This window comes from Pituophis catenifer, unplaced genomic scaffold (genome assembly GCF_029215685.1).
Source record: "Pituophis catenifer annectens isolate HBS135680 unplaced genomic scaffold, rPitCat1.0.hap2 SCAF_3, whole genome shotgun sequence".
In the NCBI taxonomy this organism is placed as follows: domain Eukaryota; kingdom Metazoa; phylum Chordata; class Lepidosauria; order Squamata; family Colubridae; genus Pituophis; species Pituophis catenifer.
Genome location: NW_027256883.1, coordinates 15,607,745 through 15,624,966, shown reverse-complemented (window position 1 = coordinate 15,624,966; position 17,222 = coordinate 15,607,745). Strand labels below are relative to the sequence as shown.

Genomic DNA, 17,222 nt, shown 5'->3' with positions numbered 1-17,222 from the left:
AGCCCACCTTTTTTACCTGTCCAGGTTAAATATAGGGGGAAAACTCATTGATGGGTAAGCCTACTTAGGGTTATGGTTAGGTCCCCGTGAACTCAGAAAAGAAAATGAATTCCTTAGTAATGAATTCCAAATATACTGATCTGAAAAACTCAGCCCACTTGTAAACATACCGATGCGCTGCTAATTCATTGGCAACATCCATTTTGCTCTCTGAGTTCATTGTTCATGAACCATGAACTGAGTTCATGGGAACCTAACCCTAACCCTATGTATTTAACATGGACAGGCAGAAAAGTTTGGCTGAAAATTATATATTTAATGTTTGAAGAATGCAATGCAAGCTTCCAGCTGAACCAACCTGAGGAAGCCTGTTGTTTGCACAAGAAGCAGGTTAAACTTTTTAGGGAGGTGTTCTCGGATCTCACTAACCTATCACTGAGAGGCAGAACTATCCTCAAATGCAAATATATATTAATTTGGAGAACCTGTGCTAGATGTAAAAGACCAGGCAAGAAAGACAACCATTCACAAGGAAGATGGAGTCTTCAGGAAACAGCCCTGAATCCCACAGGTGAATTTGAGAATTATTCAATGCTTCCTTAGTTATTCTGACTTCTTCATAGCTGTGTGTATCTAATGATGATTACATCCCACTGGGTAATTATTTAGGACTAAGCTTCATTAAATATAGATAAACTTGTTTCAAGCAAGCAGGGGATGACTCTGGATGCCTTTTAATCAAATATTGTCCTTGATTGGTTTTGGGGATGTGGGAATTCAACCGTTGTGGCTTTTAAATTATGATTTATGACTAAAATGTTGGTGAACCGGTAATTGAAATTTACTAAGTAAACTGTGGTTTTAAAAAAGCAAGGGTTAACATGTGGGAATCCAGCCTTACTACTTTATAAATTTAATAATTTGCTTTCTCACTGTATTCCATTCTAGCCATTTTCTTAAGTTTTGAGCTGCCCATTAAGACTGGGTTGATTTATTTATTTATTTATTTATTTATTTATTTATTTATTTATTTATTTATTTATTTTTCAAACTTCTATACCGCCCTTCTCCTTTCGGACTCAGGGCGGTGAACAGCCAAAATAAAAACATTTATACATAACATTACAGTTAAAAATAGATTTAAAATAATTAAATAAATTTGGCCCGTAATTTAAAACTTGTCAATTTAAAATCCGTATCAAATTTTAAAACCTACCATAAAATCAAGACAGACCGGCTAACTGAAAAAAGTAAGTTTTTAGGGCCCGATGAAAAGTCCGGAGGTCGGAGATCATTCGTATCTCTGGGGGTAGATTGTTCCAGAGGGTAGGTGCCACCACAGAGAAGGCTCTCCTCCTGGGGGTCGCCAGCCGGCATTGTCTGGCCGACGGCACCCTGAGGAGGCCCTCTCTGTGGGAGCGAACCGGCCGGTGGGAGGCTATTGGTGGCAGAAGGCGGTCCCGTAAGTACCCCGGCCCTAAGCCATGGAGCTTAGCTTTAATCTACTTATGTAGGGATTGGATTTATTTTTATATCTACAGTATCTGCAACAATATATTCTGAATTAGTAAATAATTAAGTTTTCCAATTTACCTGACCAAGTTACTTGAAAAACAATCTCTACATCTTGCTAACATTTACCAAACCTTAGGTAATTAGGTATCTAAATATGAACATACATGCTCTTGGTCATAAGGAATTTCTTCCTTTTCAAGTGTTTATTTAATAAATTGTGACTTTTATTATATTCCAACTTCCTGGAATAAATGGTGGAAATACGAATTAAATAGGGCTGTACACCACTCAACGTAGATTTTAGGATTCTTGATCTGTAGAATTTCGTTTAGGAGAAGGAGGACAATGGGAAGAACAGCTGGATTGTTCACAAATAAGCTTTGTTCTAATGCAGGGGTGTCAAACTCGATTTCATTTGAGGGCCGCATCAGGGTTGTGTTTGACTTCAGGGGGCCAGGGTGGGCATGGCCAGCATGATGTCACTTATATCAGGGAGTGCATGTGGTGGCCTGAGCATTCTGCCAGCAAAAATGGGCTCTCGAGCTCCGTTTTCAGCTGCGATGGCCTCCTACAACCCTCTGCCAGGAAAAACGGAGCTCGAGTGGCTGTGTGCGGCCCTTGAGAGCTCTGTTTTTGCTTGCAGAGGCACTGTGAGCCGGTCCTTCACAGTTTCCAGGGCGGCCCCGCAGGCCAGATCTAAGCACCCCGCGGGCCGGATTTGGCCCCCAGGCCTTGAGTTTGACACTCCTGTTTTAACTAATTTACCTCACAATGACATGTTTTTGCATTCAACAGTTAATCCTTGAACTACCATTTTGCTTCCTTTTGGAAACACCCTTAATCCCAAAATGACTACAGGTAGTCCTTGACTTACAACCTTTAATTTAGTGACCTGCTCAAAGTTACAACAGCACTGAAAAAAGTGAGATGACCATTTTTCACACTTACGACCATTGCAGCATCCCCATGGTAACGTGGTCAAAATTGGGATGCTCGGCAACCGGCATGTATTTATGACGGTTGAAGTGTCCTGCAGTCACGTGATCACCTTTTGCGACCTTCTGACTAGCAAAGTCAGTGGGGAAGTATGATTCATTTAACAACCATGTAATTAATTTAACAATTGCAATGATTCACTTAACAACTTTGGCAAGAAAGGTTATAAACTAGGGCAAGACTCACTTAACAACTGTCTTGCTCAGCAATGGAAATTTTGGACTCAATTATGGTCGTAAATTGAGGACTACCTGTAATAAATTTAGTAGGCTAAATATTTCCTATATGCTTTGAATTTGCAAACTCTAGGAACTTTAAGAAAAATAAATGCTACATTTTTTAAAAAGTAGTATTTAACATTACTAAAATTAAGGAAACACGCTTTCTCAGACAGCAATATATATTTTTCTGCTTGATTTATTTTTATTTTTATAGTCAGCGAAGCTATGCACTAGTCCTGAAGTCCATAAGTGATAGAACAGATATTTCTATCTAAAATATTTCTACAATATTTTTCCATCACAGCAACTTTAAGACGTATAGACTTCAATTCCACAATTCCCCAGCTAACCATCTTGCTGAGATTGAAAAACACTATAGAATTTAGTATTCATCTAAAAGGCACATGCATTGTTCAGGACTACCAGCAGAAACCCATAATCAGCTCTATTTTCCAGTTGGCGAATCACATTTTTGTTTGCCACATAATAAAACATTTGGAAGAAGTTTTATTCACATTAAAACTTGCTTCCGGTATACAGTTGGAAGCAATAATGCAAGATACAGCCAGAATAATGAAAACGATTAAGATCTGCACATAGTCATTTAAAGCAGCTAAAAAAAATACTGTACCTGGATATTACAAATTCTCCTTACAGTAGACTTTTGCAGATATCCCAGCAATATGAATCCATTACTGTTTGCTTGACTTTTGATTAAATTGTGCAACAAATTGAACGAAAAATGGGGTTTGAGGTATTTGAGCGTTTTATTTTTATTCTTATTTATTTATTTATTTGTCAAGCATGTATAAGATGACAGATATAAGTATAAACATGATTATGAATACAGGAAATGGATATGAATAAATGGGATATAGGACAGGGACAGTAGGCATGCTGGTGTGCTTATGCACGCCCCTTACTGATCTCTTAGGAATGGGGTGAGGTCTACAGTAGACAGTCTAAGGTTAAAGTTATGGGGGTTTGGGGAAGAAACCACAGAGTCAGGTAGTGCATTCCAGGCATTGACCACTCTGTTGCTGAAGTCGTATTTTCTGCAATCGAGTTTGTAGCAGTTTACCTTGAGTTTGTATCTATTGTGTGCTCGTGTATTGTTATAGTTCAGTGATGGCTAACCTTTTTGCCGTCGTGTGCCAAAAGCAGGGGGAGTGTGTGGGGGTTATGCACGCGCGTGCCCAGACCCATAATTCAATGTGCCCCACCACCCCCCGCGCATGCACGCATGATCCCCCGTGCTCCCCCTGCTTTTGACACAGTGGGCTCGGTAGGCCCATTTTTCTCCCTCCCTAGGCTCCAGAGGCTTTCTTGGAGCCTGGGGAGGGCGAAAACTGCCTTTCCCCCCACCTCCAGAGGCCAGAAATGGCCCATTTCCCGACTTCGGGTGGGACTGGAAGGCCCGTTTTTCACCCTCACCAGACTCGAGGCTTTCTAGGAGCCCGGGGAGGGCAAAAATGGCCTTTCCCAACCTCCTGGAGGCCAGAAACAGCCCGTTTCCTGCCTTCCGGTGGGCCTGAAAATCAGCTGGCGGGTGTGTGAATGCATGCTGGAGCTGAGCTAGGGCAATGCTCGTGTGCCCACAGATATGGCTCCGTGTGCCACCTGTGGCACGCGTGCCATAGGTTCGCCATCACGGTTATAGTTGAAGCTGAAGTAGTCATTGACAGGTAGGATATTGTAGCAGATAATTTTGTGTACTACGCTTAGGTCAGACCGAAGGCGGCGTAGTTCTAAGTTGCCTAAACCGAAAATTTCAAGCCTGGTGGCATAAGGTATTCTGTTGTGAGCAGAGGAGTGGAGGACTCTTCTCGTGAAATATCTCTGGACTCTCAATTGTATCAATGTCCGATATGCAGTGCGGGTTCCAGACAGATGAGTTGTATTCAGGGGTGGGTTCTACTTACCTTTACTACCGGTTTGCAGCGGGGCCGCACACGCTCGCTTCACTCGCACATAAGCGTTTTGATGACGTTGGGGTCGGTGGGCGGGGTCTCCCGCCGGTTTTACTACCGTTTCTATAGAACCGGTGCGAACCGCGGGCAACCCGGTTGCACTCAAGAATTGATCTAGCAAAGGTTTTCCTCAGAAAAACTAAGAGAGATGTGAAAAAGTATTTCAAACTCATTCTCCCAAATCATGGAGTAGATTGTCGGGAGCACCTGTGTATGCTTAAGGTGTATGTTTTTTTCCCCCTCCTTCTGTATGTACATGATCTGTTTGTCTATTCCATTATTTCCTCCTTTTTAAAGGCTAAGCTGCCAAGTGTCGTCAGTTGTTGGGTGGTGCCTAAATTGTATCAAGTAAATAAAAAAAATAAATAGAAACAGAGAGAGGGATTTGTGCTACTGTGCTGCATCTGTTTCAGCTCCTCTATTTTTAATCATCAGGGCATGTTCTTCATATTTTTACAACATTAGGAAGAACTGCTCAGGCACCGGCTGTTCTAATTCTTGGGAACTGAGATGGTGGGATTGGAAGCATGTGTTCCAATTGTTTTGCAGAAACATGCCATTTGTTCTGCAAATGTGCTTTGAGTTGCCCCAAAAGCAAAAGGATCAGCTGGGTGGGTAGCTTTTAGTATAGTTGGGAATCAGCACCTTCGATCAGCAAGATGCTTGTTTTGTCCCCTATGGTTTTTGCTGAGGTATTAATGATATTTCATTCCCTTTTTTAATATTTTAACTTTGGAAATAAAATGTAAAAGTATTATTTAAAAAAGTTTAGTAGAAATTAAACAAAAGAAAAGAAACATTAAAAAATGCCGAGGTATAGGTAAAGGTTCCCCTCGCACATATGTGCTAGTCATTCCTGACTCTAGAAGGCGGTGCTCATCTCTGTTTCAAAGCCGAAGAGCCAGCACTGTCTGAAGACGTCTCCGTGGTCATGTGGCTGGCATGACTAAACGCCAAAGGCGCACAGAACAGTGTTACCTTCCCACCAAAGGTGGCCCCTATTTTTCTACTTGCATTTTTATGTGCTTTCAAACTGCTTGGTTGGCAGAAGCTGGGACAAGTAACGGGAGCTCACCCCATTACGCGGCACTAGGGATTCGAACCGCTGAAATGCCAACCTTTTGATCGACAAGCTCAGCATCTTAGCCACTGAGCCACCACATCCCTTTTATGCCGAGGTATAGAATGGTCAAAAGTAGTGTAGCAAAGACTGAATTTCTTTATTGAGAATGGAACACTGAGTAAATATTGAGGAATGAGGGGGGAAAATAGAAAATAAAGAATGGAAGAAGAATGGAATGGCATCTTGAAGAGGTGGACTGGAATCCTGTTGAAAGGAATTACAAGTCTTTTATTTACTACAATTACTAGAATTACTACAGAGAGATAGAATCAAGATTACGTTAAGTACAAATACCGTTTTATCAAGCCTTACTAAGACCACACTTGGAATACTGCATCCAGTTTTGGTCACCATATTATCAAAAAGATGCTGAGACTTTGGAGAGAGCACAGAAAAGATCAATGAAGATGATTAGACAACTGGAGGCTAAAACATATGAAGAATGGTTGCAGGAATTGGATATGTCTAATCTAGTGAGGGACTAGACTATTGATGGACATGGTGGCTCAGTGGCTAAGACGCTGAGCTTGTCAATCGAAAGGTTGGTAGTTCATCGGTTCGAATCCCTAGTGCCGCGTAACGGGGTGAGCTCCCGTTCCTTGTCCCAGCTTCTGCCAACCTAGCAGTTTGAAAGCACATAAAAAATGCAAGTAGAAAAATAGAGACCAACTTTGGTGGGAAGGTAACAGCATTCCATGCGCCTTTGGCATTTAGTCATGCCGGCCACATGACCACGGAGATGTCTTCGGACAGTGCTGGCTCTTCAGCTTTGAAACGGAGATGAGCACTGCCCCCTAGAGTTGGGAACGACTAGCACATATGCAAAGGGGAACCTTTACCTTTAGTCCAGTGAAAAGAAGAACTAGGGGGTGATATGATAGCAATGTTCCAGTATTTGAGGGGCTGCCACAAAAAAGAGGGGGTCAACCTATTTTCCAAAGCACCAGAAGGCAAGACAATAAACAATGAATGGAGACCAATCAAGGAAAGAAGCAACCTAGAACTAAGGAGAAATTTCCTGACAATGAGGACAATTAACCTTTTAAGAAGAGACTGGACAGCCACTTCTGGAATGGTGCAGGATCTCCTGCTTGAGCATCCTAGAAGGCATCCAAGGTCCCATCCAACTCTGTTATTCTTGTTTCAATGCTGATTTCTTCCTCCTGCTCCTCCTGCTCCTCCTGCTCTTGCTCTTTCTCCTCCTCCTCCTCCTGTTTATTTATTTGTTTGTTTGTTTTCAGAAAAGGATTGTTCGCTGGAATAAAGATGAAAATGAAGAGAAAAGGCGACAAGGGGTTATTTATTGCAAACAAGGGAGCAACAGGTAAGCCTATCTGGTTTGAGAAGATGTCAGGCTGGAGACCTCAATTTACATTTTTGGATGTCCAGGAAGCACAATGGTCAAGATATGGATGCAGAATCCAGAAATCTTTAGGCCTTTAAAGGGAAGAGAGAGAACAAATAGGGTTTGGCTTTTTTCTTAGAATGTTAAAACAATGGTGAAATTCAGCCAGATCTGTCCGGATTGCATGATCTGGTAGGGCCGGTGGTGGGAGGCTCCGCCCCCCCTCCCAGACCTCATCATGTTCTGTTTTTTTACCCTCTGCACATGAGCAGAAGGTTCTGTGCATGCGTCGAGGCGCGCGTGCTCACATTTGCGAGCCGGTAGGTAAGTAAATTTCACTCCTGATGTTAAACCTATTTTAGGGCCTACACTATTGAACATTTCTTATCCAGAATGACAGGACATTTTTAACTTTAAGTAGCTTTGATCGGAGAAGGTTCTCATAATTTGAACCAAGGGGTTTCTAGGCAGATATTTGCCCTCTCCTGCTTTAAACCTAATGCTCAAGCTGTCACCCCCGATATGCAATAGTTAGGTAATTATTTCTAAAACATAAATAATGGAAGGCAAGCTTCTCTGAAAGTCCTCTTGCTTATCAGAAATGAACTTTCTCAGTCACATACAGCTATAATGGATTATTGCTTTAAATCTCAAAGGTTCATCCCGGTCAGCACTTCTTTACTCTCCTACCATCGGGCAGGAGATATAGAAGCATAGCCAGCCGAATGAACAGGCTGAAAAATAGCTTCTATACGTGGGGCTGTCAGACTTCTAAATGCAACGTAACACCGTAACTATTTAGTATGATAGACTTGCAGGGCCAGCCAGCACAACGTGCAACGTATCTATACTGGTGTAATATAAGAGTCCCTTGGGAGTTGGGCAGCATAGAAATGCGACTAAATAAATAAATAAATAAATAAATATATATATATATATATATATATATATATATATATATATATATATGTAATGGAATCAGTAGTGGTTTTCAGCCGGTTCTATCCGGTTCGGGCAAACCGGTAGCAGCGGCTACAGGAGGCTCTGCCCACCTGCCCAGATGTCATCACGTCCCATTTTTGACGCTCTGCACATGTATGCTCACATTTGCGAACCGGTAGCGAAGGTAAGTGAATTTCACCCCTGAATGTAATGTTATGCACATATATGTGTATGGGATTGTGTGTCCGTTAGTATGATCTATTGGATTAGGGTTTTTTCTTTCTTTCACTTATGAGTTATTGAGATGTATTTTGTGTTTGGGGGGGTTGCACTAACATAGGCTGATCCAGGGGTGGTATTCACTTACTTTCTTTACCGGTTTGCAAATGTGAGCGTGCACGCATCCCGTCCATGCATACGCCCGGCCTTCCATGCACGCGCTTTGCTGGTGCATGCACTGTCCATGCTTATAAACATATATATTTCTCTTCCACAGAGGAGAAGATACCTGAACATTTACAGCACGAGATTGTGAGTGGACAAGATGGCGAACTAGAAGATATGCTGAATGATGAAACTGATTCCATGTGTAGCTCTGGAGTCTCAGCGTCTTGGAGTAAAAGGTATATCAATCAAAAAAATCTCTTCCCTCACTAAATGCTCCTGTCTTTTGTTGATCTAGCAGAAGACTGGAAACCGTGGAAGTTGTCACTTTTCTACATCATCTGGCATTAACTCTTAAAAGGTTGAGAGTTGGTGTGCTTAAGTGTAAAACCAATATGCTCAGTTGGAAGCAGATAATGACATGCAGCAGGAGGGGGAAATGACGACAGAATCTGTATTTCAACAAAATGTAGCCATCTGAAGATAAAAAAGTGGGAAGGAACAGATCAACAATCTTGATTTCGCTTTCGCTCTTGTCTGTAGAAAGCAAGTTGCTGACTTCAGTGCAAATTGAATCTACCTTCTAGATCCAAATGAAGCTATAAAATACATGTACAGCAATATTTTTCATATACCGTATTTTTCAGTATATAAGACGCACCTTTCCCCCCCAAAAGAGAGGGTGAAAATCTGGGTACGTCTTATACTCCAAATGTAGCCCTGCCTGGCCTCTCAAACTGAGATTTCAGAGGCTGAAAAAAGCCTCTGAAAGAAGCTTCAGAAAAAAATCCTCAGAAATGAAGCTTCAGAAAAAAAGCCTCCAAACAGAGCTTCAGAAAAAAAGAAACGAAGTTTCAGAGGATTTTTTTTTTCTGAAGCTCTGTTTCGGAGGCTTTCAGAGGCAGAAAAAAAGTTTTTTTCTTAAATGGAGTTTCAGAAGTTTCAGAGTCAGAAAAGAAAAAAAGCAAGGCACAGAGCTCCCAACCAACGAACCTGTTGCTAAAATTCACCTCTGGGAACAGCTGATTGGGGGTATTCCGGGAGGCCGATCCACCCGCCAATCAGCTTTTTTCTTATTTTCCTCCCCAAAAACTAAGGTGCGTCTTATACTTCAAAAAATACGGTATGTGAGATTGACAGCTGTATTATATCACGTAAGAACTCTTGTCAGTTTGGCAAGCAGGCTACCTCAATATTCCTGGTGTTATATCCTGTTCTTTGGGCTGATAACAGTGTCTTTGTAGTTAATATTTAAACACAAAGCAAGTTCTGAACAGGTGATTATGGCTGCCTGTGTAATTCACACAGGCTGTGTTCCAAAAAGGTGCTTTTTGGCATGAATGCAGCATCTGCCTGCTTCCCTGGAAAAGATGCAGCTGCTTTAAAGAACTGCAGTGGCTATGTTTGTATTTCCTCATGCTCGGTCTGAATTACTTCTAACTTATTTCAAAACTATTGCCCAGTTCTGCAGATGTTCTAACAGAATACAGGTAGTCCTTGATATACATCAGTTCATTTAGTGACTGTTCAAAGTTACAATGGCACTGACAAATGTGACTTATATGACTGTTTCTCACACTTACAACCATTGCCGCATCCCCATAGTCACATGATCAAAATTCTAAGATGCTTGGCAACGGGTTCAGCTGGGATCATCAAAGGCGATCTTTTTCTACAACCCGAAGAGGTTGTAGAAAAAAAAATGCCTTTAAAAGCCTCTGACGATCAGGTGATCCCAGCTGAGTTGCCTGATCATCAGAGGCTACAACCTCTTAAGGTTGTAGAAAAAAATGCTTTTAAAAGTTAAAAAAAAAAAAGTTGGCCACGCCCACCCAGTCACATTACCCCCACCACCAAGCCATGCCCACAGAACTGGTAGTAACAAATTTTACATTTCACCACTGGATGAATGTTACTCAAAGCTTCTGAGTAAGGCAGATAGTTTATTCATTCATTCATTAGACTTAGAACTTAGACTTAGAATAACTTTATTGCCCACCTTTTCTGTGCCTGTTCTGAAATTAATATAGGTAGTCCTCAATTTACAATCACACTTGAACCCAAAATTTATGTCGCTAAGTGAGAAATTTGTAGAGTTTTGCCCCATTTTACGACTTTTCTTGCCGCATTTGTTAAGTGAATCACTGCAATTGTTTAATTCCTTAGCCATGTGTGCATAAGAAAAAGTATATGCTAAAACCAAGTATTCAGAGCAAGCAGGCTTTTTTCAAAATAGATATTCATGAAACATCCTTGCATCTGTGAAGGGCCCAATCAATCTGTTTCCATCCCATTCATTTGTATTATCTGGCAGAACAATTCTTCTCAGTGCCACATCACTCAACCTGCTACAGAACAACCAACACGAGCTACGAAAAGGGTGACACTACCATACATCAAGAACATCTCAGAACCAACCAACAGACTATTACAACCACACGACATTACTGTGTGGCACACAAGCCAACTAAAGCTCCTAAAACATCTTAAGTAAAAGGCCCAGTAGCCCAAGAAGAAAAAAATAGGAGACATTTACAACATACTATGTAAAGACGGTAACAGCTACCCTGTTTCCCAGAAAATAAAACCCAACCAGAAAATAAGCCCTAGCATCATTTTCCAGATGCTCGTAATATAAGTCCTTCCCCCAAAATAAACCCCAGTTAAGGTTGGGCACATTTAGTACTGTATTTCTCCAAGAATAAGATCTAACCAGAAAATAAGCCCCAATGCGTCTTTTGGAACAAAAATTAATATAAGACCCAGTCTTATTTTCGGGGAAATATGGGTACTAGGTAGGACAGTCAAGGAGAAGACTATCGGAGCACATCCATAAACACCAACTAGTAGCCAGAAGATATCATGGAAACTCCTTAATCTCACAACACATGGACAGACTCAACTGTATTCAACTGTGAAATTGTGACCATCCTAGATCAAGCTAAATCTGAAAATACTAAAGGAGTTCCAGAAGCCTGCAATTCACCAAAATAAGCCATCAATAAACTCATACAAATAAACCATATTTACACACCACCCCAAATAGCAACAATAAAATGCTAATAAGGAAACAAAAAGACCAGAGCACATTATCTCCAGCAGCCAACACCCAGATAAGCAGGGATTAATACCCAGCAAGCAATTAAGCAGAAAACAATATCCTAATCAAGGAATTACCACAGAAAAACCCACATTCCACTAACACTGGGAGGGCAAGCAAACAACCAAGTTCAGAGAGTAACCATGAGCTAGATATATATATTCTCCTCTATTGGAATTTTTCACTTGGATGACATTCATTCAGAATATCCATGATACTTTCAAAATCTCTTTTCCATTATCCCATTCACTACTGTGAAGCCCTTCCCCCCAAATAAACCCCAGTTAAGGTTGTCAGCCACATGGGCACATTTAGTACCGTATTTCTCCAAGAATAAGACCTAACCAGAAAACGGCCTGGACTGATGGAGTTTTATATGGGTTTTTAACTTTTATCTGGTTTAATGAGGTATTTTAACTTTGTACTGTGGTTATTGTGGATTTTATTGTTGTGAGCTGTCCTGAGTCCGTTGGAGATAGGGCGGCATATAAATTAAATAAAATAAATAAATAAAATAAATACTGTGCTGAATGCAAGCATCACTAACCTGCTATCAGTAATTCCTACTTTCATATATACCCACAATGGCATAGATGATACCAATTTATAATTTTTCAATATACATCTTAGCTCTTCCATTCATAATTAAAACTTTGTGTTCCCAGTTGATAGGAAAGAAGGAGGAAGGAAGGAGGGAAGGAAAGAAGGAGGAAGGAAGGAGGGAAGGAAGGAAGGAAGGAAGGAGGGAAGGAAGGAAGGAAGGAAGGAAGGAAGGAAGGAAGGAAGGAAGGAGGCAAGGGGAAGGGGAAGAGAGGAGAGAGGAGAGGAGGATGGATGGAAGGAAGGAAGGAAGGAGGCAAGCGGAAAGGGAAGGGGAAGAGAGGAGAGTTGAGAGGAGGAAGGAAGGAAGGAAGGAAGGAAGGAAGGAAGGAAGGAAGGAAGGAAGGAAGGAAACATTCTTCTAGCTTTCTGTGAAGGTCTGATTTATACAACATTTTAGCCTAGAGTATGTTGTGCAAACTCAGTCACTGCAGACTTCATAGATGAACATATACTAAACACTCATTCTAAGTAAAATGTTTGGGCTGTCCGGTTCTAAAAACAGAAGTCCTTCCAGCATTTTGCTCCTAGAATGGATGGCTTTATTTATGCTCCTGGGAAAAGACTAACAGAGCACTCTCTTGTTTGTCCTCCATATTAAATCATCTTGAGGATGATACAGAAGGTCATCTAGATGCACCATGTATAGTAGTGATTAATCGCCATTTTCTCCAATGCTGATTAAAGTTCTCCAACTGACTGAACACAGAATCTTTTGAATGCTGAAACCTGACATTGTTATGAAATGATGGTTTCTCTCCAATGTTGTATAACATATGAAGCCATCAAACCTCATAATTGCTCGTATTATTTAACGCCCTTTACATCAGGCTCCCAAAGTTTCAGGAAGAGATTGTTCCTAGCTCTTTTGGGAGTGAACTTGAAAACTTAGTCTTGGCTTTGGCTTGGCATTTTGAGTGAACTGAACATTTTTGCTATACATGAACCAGACCAAAATTGCTTCTCCTAACAACCATGCTTAGAACAATATATGTGAACCAGGCAGTAGTGGGATTCAAATTTTTTTACTACCGATTCTGTGGACGTGGCTTGGTGGGCATGGCAAGAGAAGGATACTGTAATATCTCCATTCCTTCCCCACTCCAGGGGAAGGTTACTGCAAAATCCCCATTTCCTCCCAATCAGCTGGGACTCAGGAGGCAGAGAATAGATGGGGACAGGGCCAGTCAGAGGTGGTATTTACTGGTTCTCCGAACTATTCAAAATTTCCGCTACCAGTTCTCCAGAACTGGTCAGAACCTGCTGAGTACCACCTCTGGAACTAGGGCCATAAATGCTTTAATTTTGGAACTTGGATTATTGCCTATGTCCTAATAGTTCTCTGAATAACTTGCAATTTTAAGTAAGCCCTATGCCTAAGTATGGAAATGGACAAAGTAAATGGCATTAGGCTTGTTAACAATGTAAAATGTAGCTTCTGAAGACTGAGACCTGTCATTATCTTCTGAAATGGAAACAGAGCCAAGCTGCAGTTGAAGATCCATGAAACGGAATTGAAGACCCAGAATTATCAGGTAAGGTACAAAATGATGGCCAGCATCTTAGGTCAAGGAACTGAACATCCCTTTCGGTTTGGCAGAAGGAGGAACGCAGAACCTGGAGGTGGAGTGAAAAAGAAGGATCAGCCTAGAATCCCTACGTAGCAACAAGCAAACTAAGTCTAACCTCCCCTTGAGTGCTGTTGATCTTTAGCTAATTCTTACCAGGTGCTGAGTATTACGGTAATTAAGAAGAGTCCTGTACATAGGCTTTTAGCAATAAAACAGCTTTTTTGAAGCTTTACTGACGCCATCATGGTGACGCAGTGGTTAGAATGCAGTTCAAATCTCACCAGGCTCAAGGTTGACTCAGCCTTCCATCCTTCCAAGGTGGGTAAAATGAGGACCCAGATTGTTGGGGGAAATATGCTGACTCTGTATACCGCTTAGAGAGGGCTGTAAAAGCACTGTGAAGCGGTATATAAGTCTAAGTGCTATTGCTAAGCGCTATTGCTATTCACATGTGCACCTGGTCTTTCCCATCTGAAAGATTTTGAGTCAAATTTGCATTGCGTTCTTTCAGATTGCCATAACCATCATTGAAGCACGGCAGCTCGTTGGTGAGAATATAGATCCGGTGGTGATTATAGAAATTGGGGATGAAAAGAAGCAGACTACAGTCAAAGAAGGAACCAATACACCATTTTATAATGAAGTATGTAAACTGAGCTGAGTGGCTAGAAAACACAGATGTCCACGCTGGTTTGCTTTCTGTTTTGTTCTTTTTAGTAAAATGAATAAAATGGTTAAAAGGTCAGCTCTGCCACCTGTTGAAGGGATCTTCCCCATTTGGGGATATATTAGAGTGATATGGGCATTATGGCAGAATACAGGTAGTCCTCAACTTACATCTGTAATTGAGTGTGGAATTATGGTTGTCAGTCATTAAGCAGGTCACCACATGACCATACTTGATTTTATGACTTTTTTTTTGCAATGGTTGTTAAGCGAACACCTTGCTTGTTAAGCGAAGGCTGCAATTACTAAGTGAATCTATTATCCACAACGGGCAATTTTTGTCAGAAATTAGAATTAAAGACCCGTTTCCAGCAAAAAAGTCATATCATGTGACCGTGGGGATGGGGAGTAACATTCAAAACTTTAAATCTGGGTTGTACATAACCCTGGGGATTGTCATTTGTAATTTTGAATGACACTAAGCAACCAGCGTCAAGGGGTAACTGCAAATTCCATGATATCTTGCAAATGAACCTGCAGCGTAAACATGTTAAAAATGTTGTTAAGAGTTTCACTAAACTTCAGTTCCCAGATTTTTTTTCCTTTAGGAGAAGGACTTATTACAGGGATGGCTAACCTTTTTGCCATCGCGTTCCAAAAGCGGTAGTGGAGGGGGGATTGCATGCGCGTGTGCCCACACCCATAATTCAATGCGCCCCATCCCCCCATGGCATGCATGCACGACCCCCCCGCTTTCCCCCCCACATTTGGCACGTGATGGCACGGTGGGCCGCCCGGTAGGCCCATTTTTTCCCCTCCCCAGGCTCCAGAGCCTTTCTAGGAGCCTGGGGAAGGCAAAAAACAGCCTTCCCCACCCACCAGAGGCCCTCTGGAGACCCGGAAACAGCTCATTTCCCGACTTCCAGTGGGCCCGGAAGGCCCAAAAATCACCTGGCCAGCGTGCACATGTGTGCTGGACTGAGGTAGGGCAACGCTCACGTGCCCACAGATATGGCTCTGGCACCCGTGCCATAGGTTCGCCATCACGGACTTATCATTTAATTTAGGGTTCAAGTGAAAAAAAATTCAGAAAGCAGAAATCAATTCTGTAATAATTAAGATGATAACAATAAAGGTTGCCCCTCAGCTGGATGAGAACAACAGTGATGGAGAAGTTGGAATTATTTTTTCCCCCTATGTGATTCTCTCGTGTTATCCTTTGTGGAAAAATTTAAAGATATAAGATCTAAAGATACTCTTCTAAATTCTGTCATACTTATTTCTTTGGTTTTTCTCCCCCTTCTCAGTATTTTCTATTTGATTTCACTGGGCCCCAAGTTCATCTGTTTGACAAAATTATCAACATCTCTGTAAGTATACACATCGTGGGCAGACAGTTCATTTCTTGTTTGAAAATGGTTCTGTAGGAGAGAGATGGCTTGTACTTATAAAAATTAAAAATTGACAGGACTACTTTATGTTAATACAAAGCTCAGGTATTCTTAAACCCTGCCTCTTTAACTTTATTTCTAATTGGAATAATCTATTTTCTTCTCCAGTCTATTTTCTATTGGGTTCCTTTGTTTTACATTGCACATTTAAATCAACATTTAAGTTTGGGCTGTCAAGGTCAGGCCTATTTTTTAGGAAATAAGACAACTTGACAGCCAGCATCCAAAATTCATGCCTCTTTTCTGACACTGTTGTAACTTTAACTTGTTTGCAAAATCAAAGGGTCTGGAGCAGAGGTGTCAAACTCAAGGCCTGTGGGCCAAACCCGGCCCACAGGCTGCTTAGATCTGGCCCGCAGGACCACCCTGGAAACAGCAAAGGACTGACCCGCAGTTTCTCTGCCTGAGAAAACGGAGCTTGGGAGGGCCCCACGCAGCTCTCCCAGGCTCCATTTATGGCCAGGACAGCCTCCTGCAGCCCTGTGCCAGCAAAAACGGAGCACACAGCCTCCCCCCACCCCCACCCCGAGCTCTGTTTTCATTGGCAGAGGGCTGCAGGAGGCCATCCTGGCCGAAAATGGGATCCTGGGTGGCCACACACATTCCCCAAGCTCCATTTTTGCTGGCAGAGGGCCACACTCATCCTATCCAGGCCCGCCCCCTGAGGTCAAACACAACCTTTTTTTTATAAAATTTTATTATAAATTAGAAATATAAAACAGAATAAAGACTATAACGAAACACAATCACATACATATGACTGAGGTTGATTCAACCCCCATATATATACAGTTTCTAAATAGCATTACATATCATCATACTACAGCTTCAATTTGGTTTATTATACTGCATCTTGCATTTGTTAATCTTCTTATATCTAATATTCCCTTATTTATATTTAGCTTGCTATTTACATATCTATGCTGCATGCTTCCCTAACATCTACCTCATGACATTTTTACTTCTATCCATTGGTACCATTTATCCCAGCTTTGATTGAAAATTGATTCTTGTCTATCTTTAAGTATATATGTTAATCTATCACATTCTGCACACCACAGAATTTTGTTGATAATCATCTGATCCAATGGTACTTCCTTCCCTTTCCAAAGTTGCGCATATGCAATTCTAGCCGCAGTGGTAATGTGTATGAAAAGGTACCAGTCTGCTTTCCTTATGCCCCCAGGGTTTATTCCTAGCAAGTAGACCTCTGGTCTCAGTTGAAAACTGACTCCTGTAATCTCCATGAGCCAAACTTTTATCTTACTCCAATAGTTTTGGGCTTGTAGACATGTTCACCATTGGTGGTAAAACACAACCTTGATGTGGCCCTCAATG

General features: G+C 41.5%; 1 protein-coding gene across 1 annotated transcript in view; it reads left to right on the top strand.

Annotated features, from left to right (window-relative positions):
- Positions 1-536: 536 nt before the first annotated feature.
- FER1L6 (fer-1 like family member 6) overlaps positions 537-17,222 on the top strand; it is a 110,203-nt gene continuing 93,517 nt past the window's right edge. Inside the window, exons 1-6 of the mRNA XM_070942030.1 lie at positions 537-571; positions 7,067-7,149; positions 8,609-8,735; positions 13,677-13,731; positions 14,279-14,410; positions 15,741-15,803. Coding sequence (XP_070798131.1) covers positions 537-571; positions 7,067-7,149; positions 8,609-8,735; positions 13,677-13,731; positions 14,279-14,410; positions 15,741-15,803 — 495 coding nt within the window. The remainder of the gene's footprint in view (positions 572-7,066; positions 7,150-8,608; positions 8,736-13,676; positions 13,732-14,278; positions 14,411-15,740; positions 15,804-17,222) is intronic.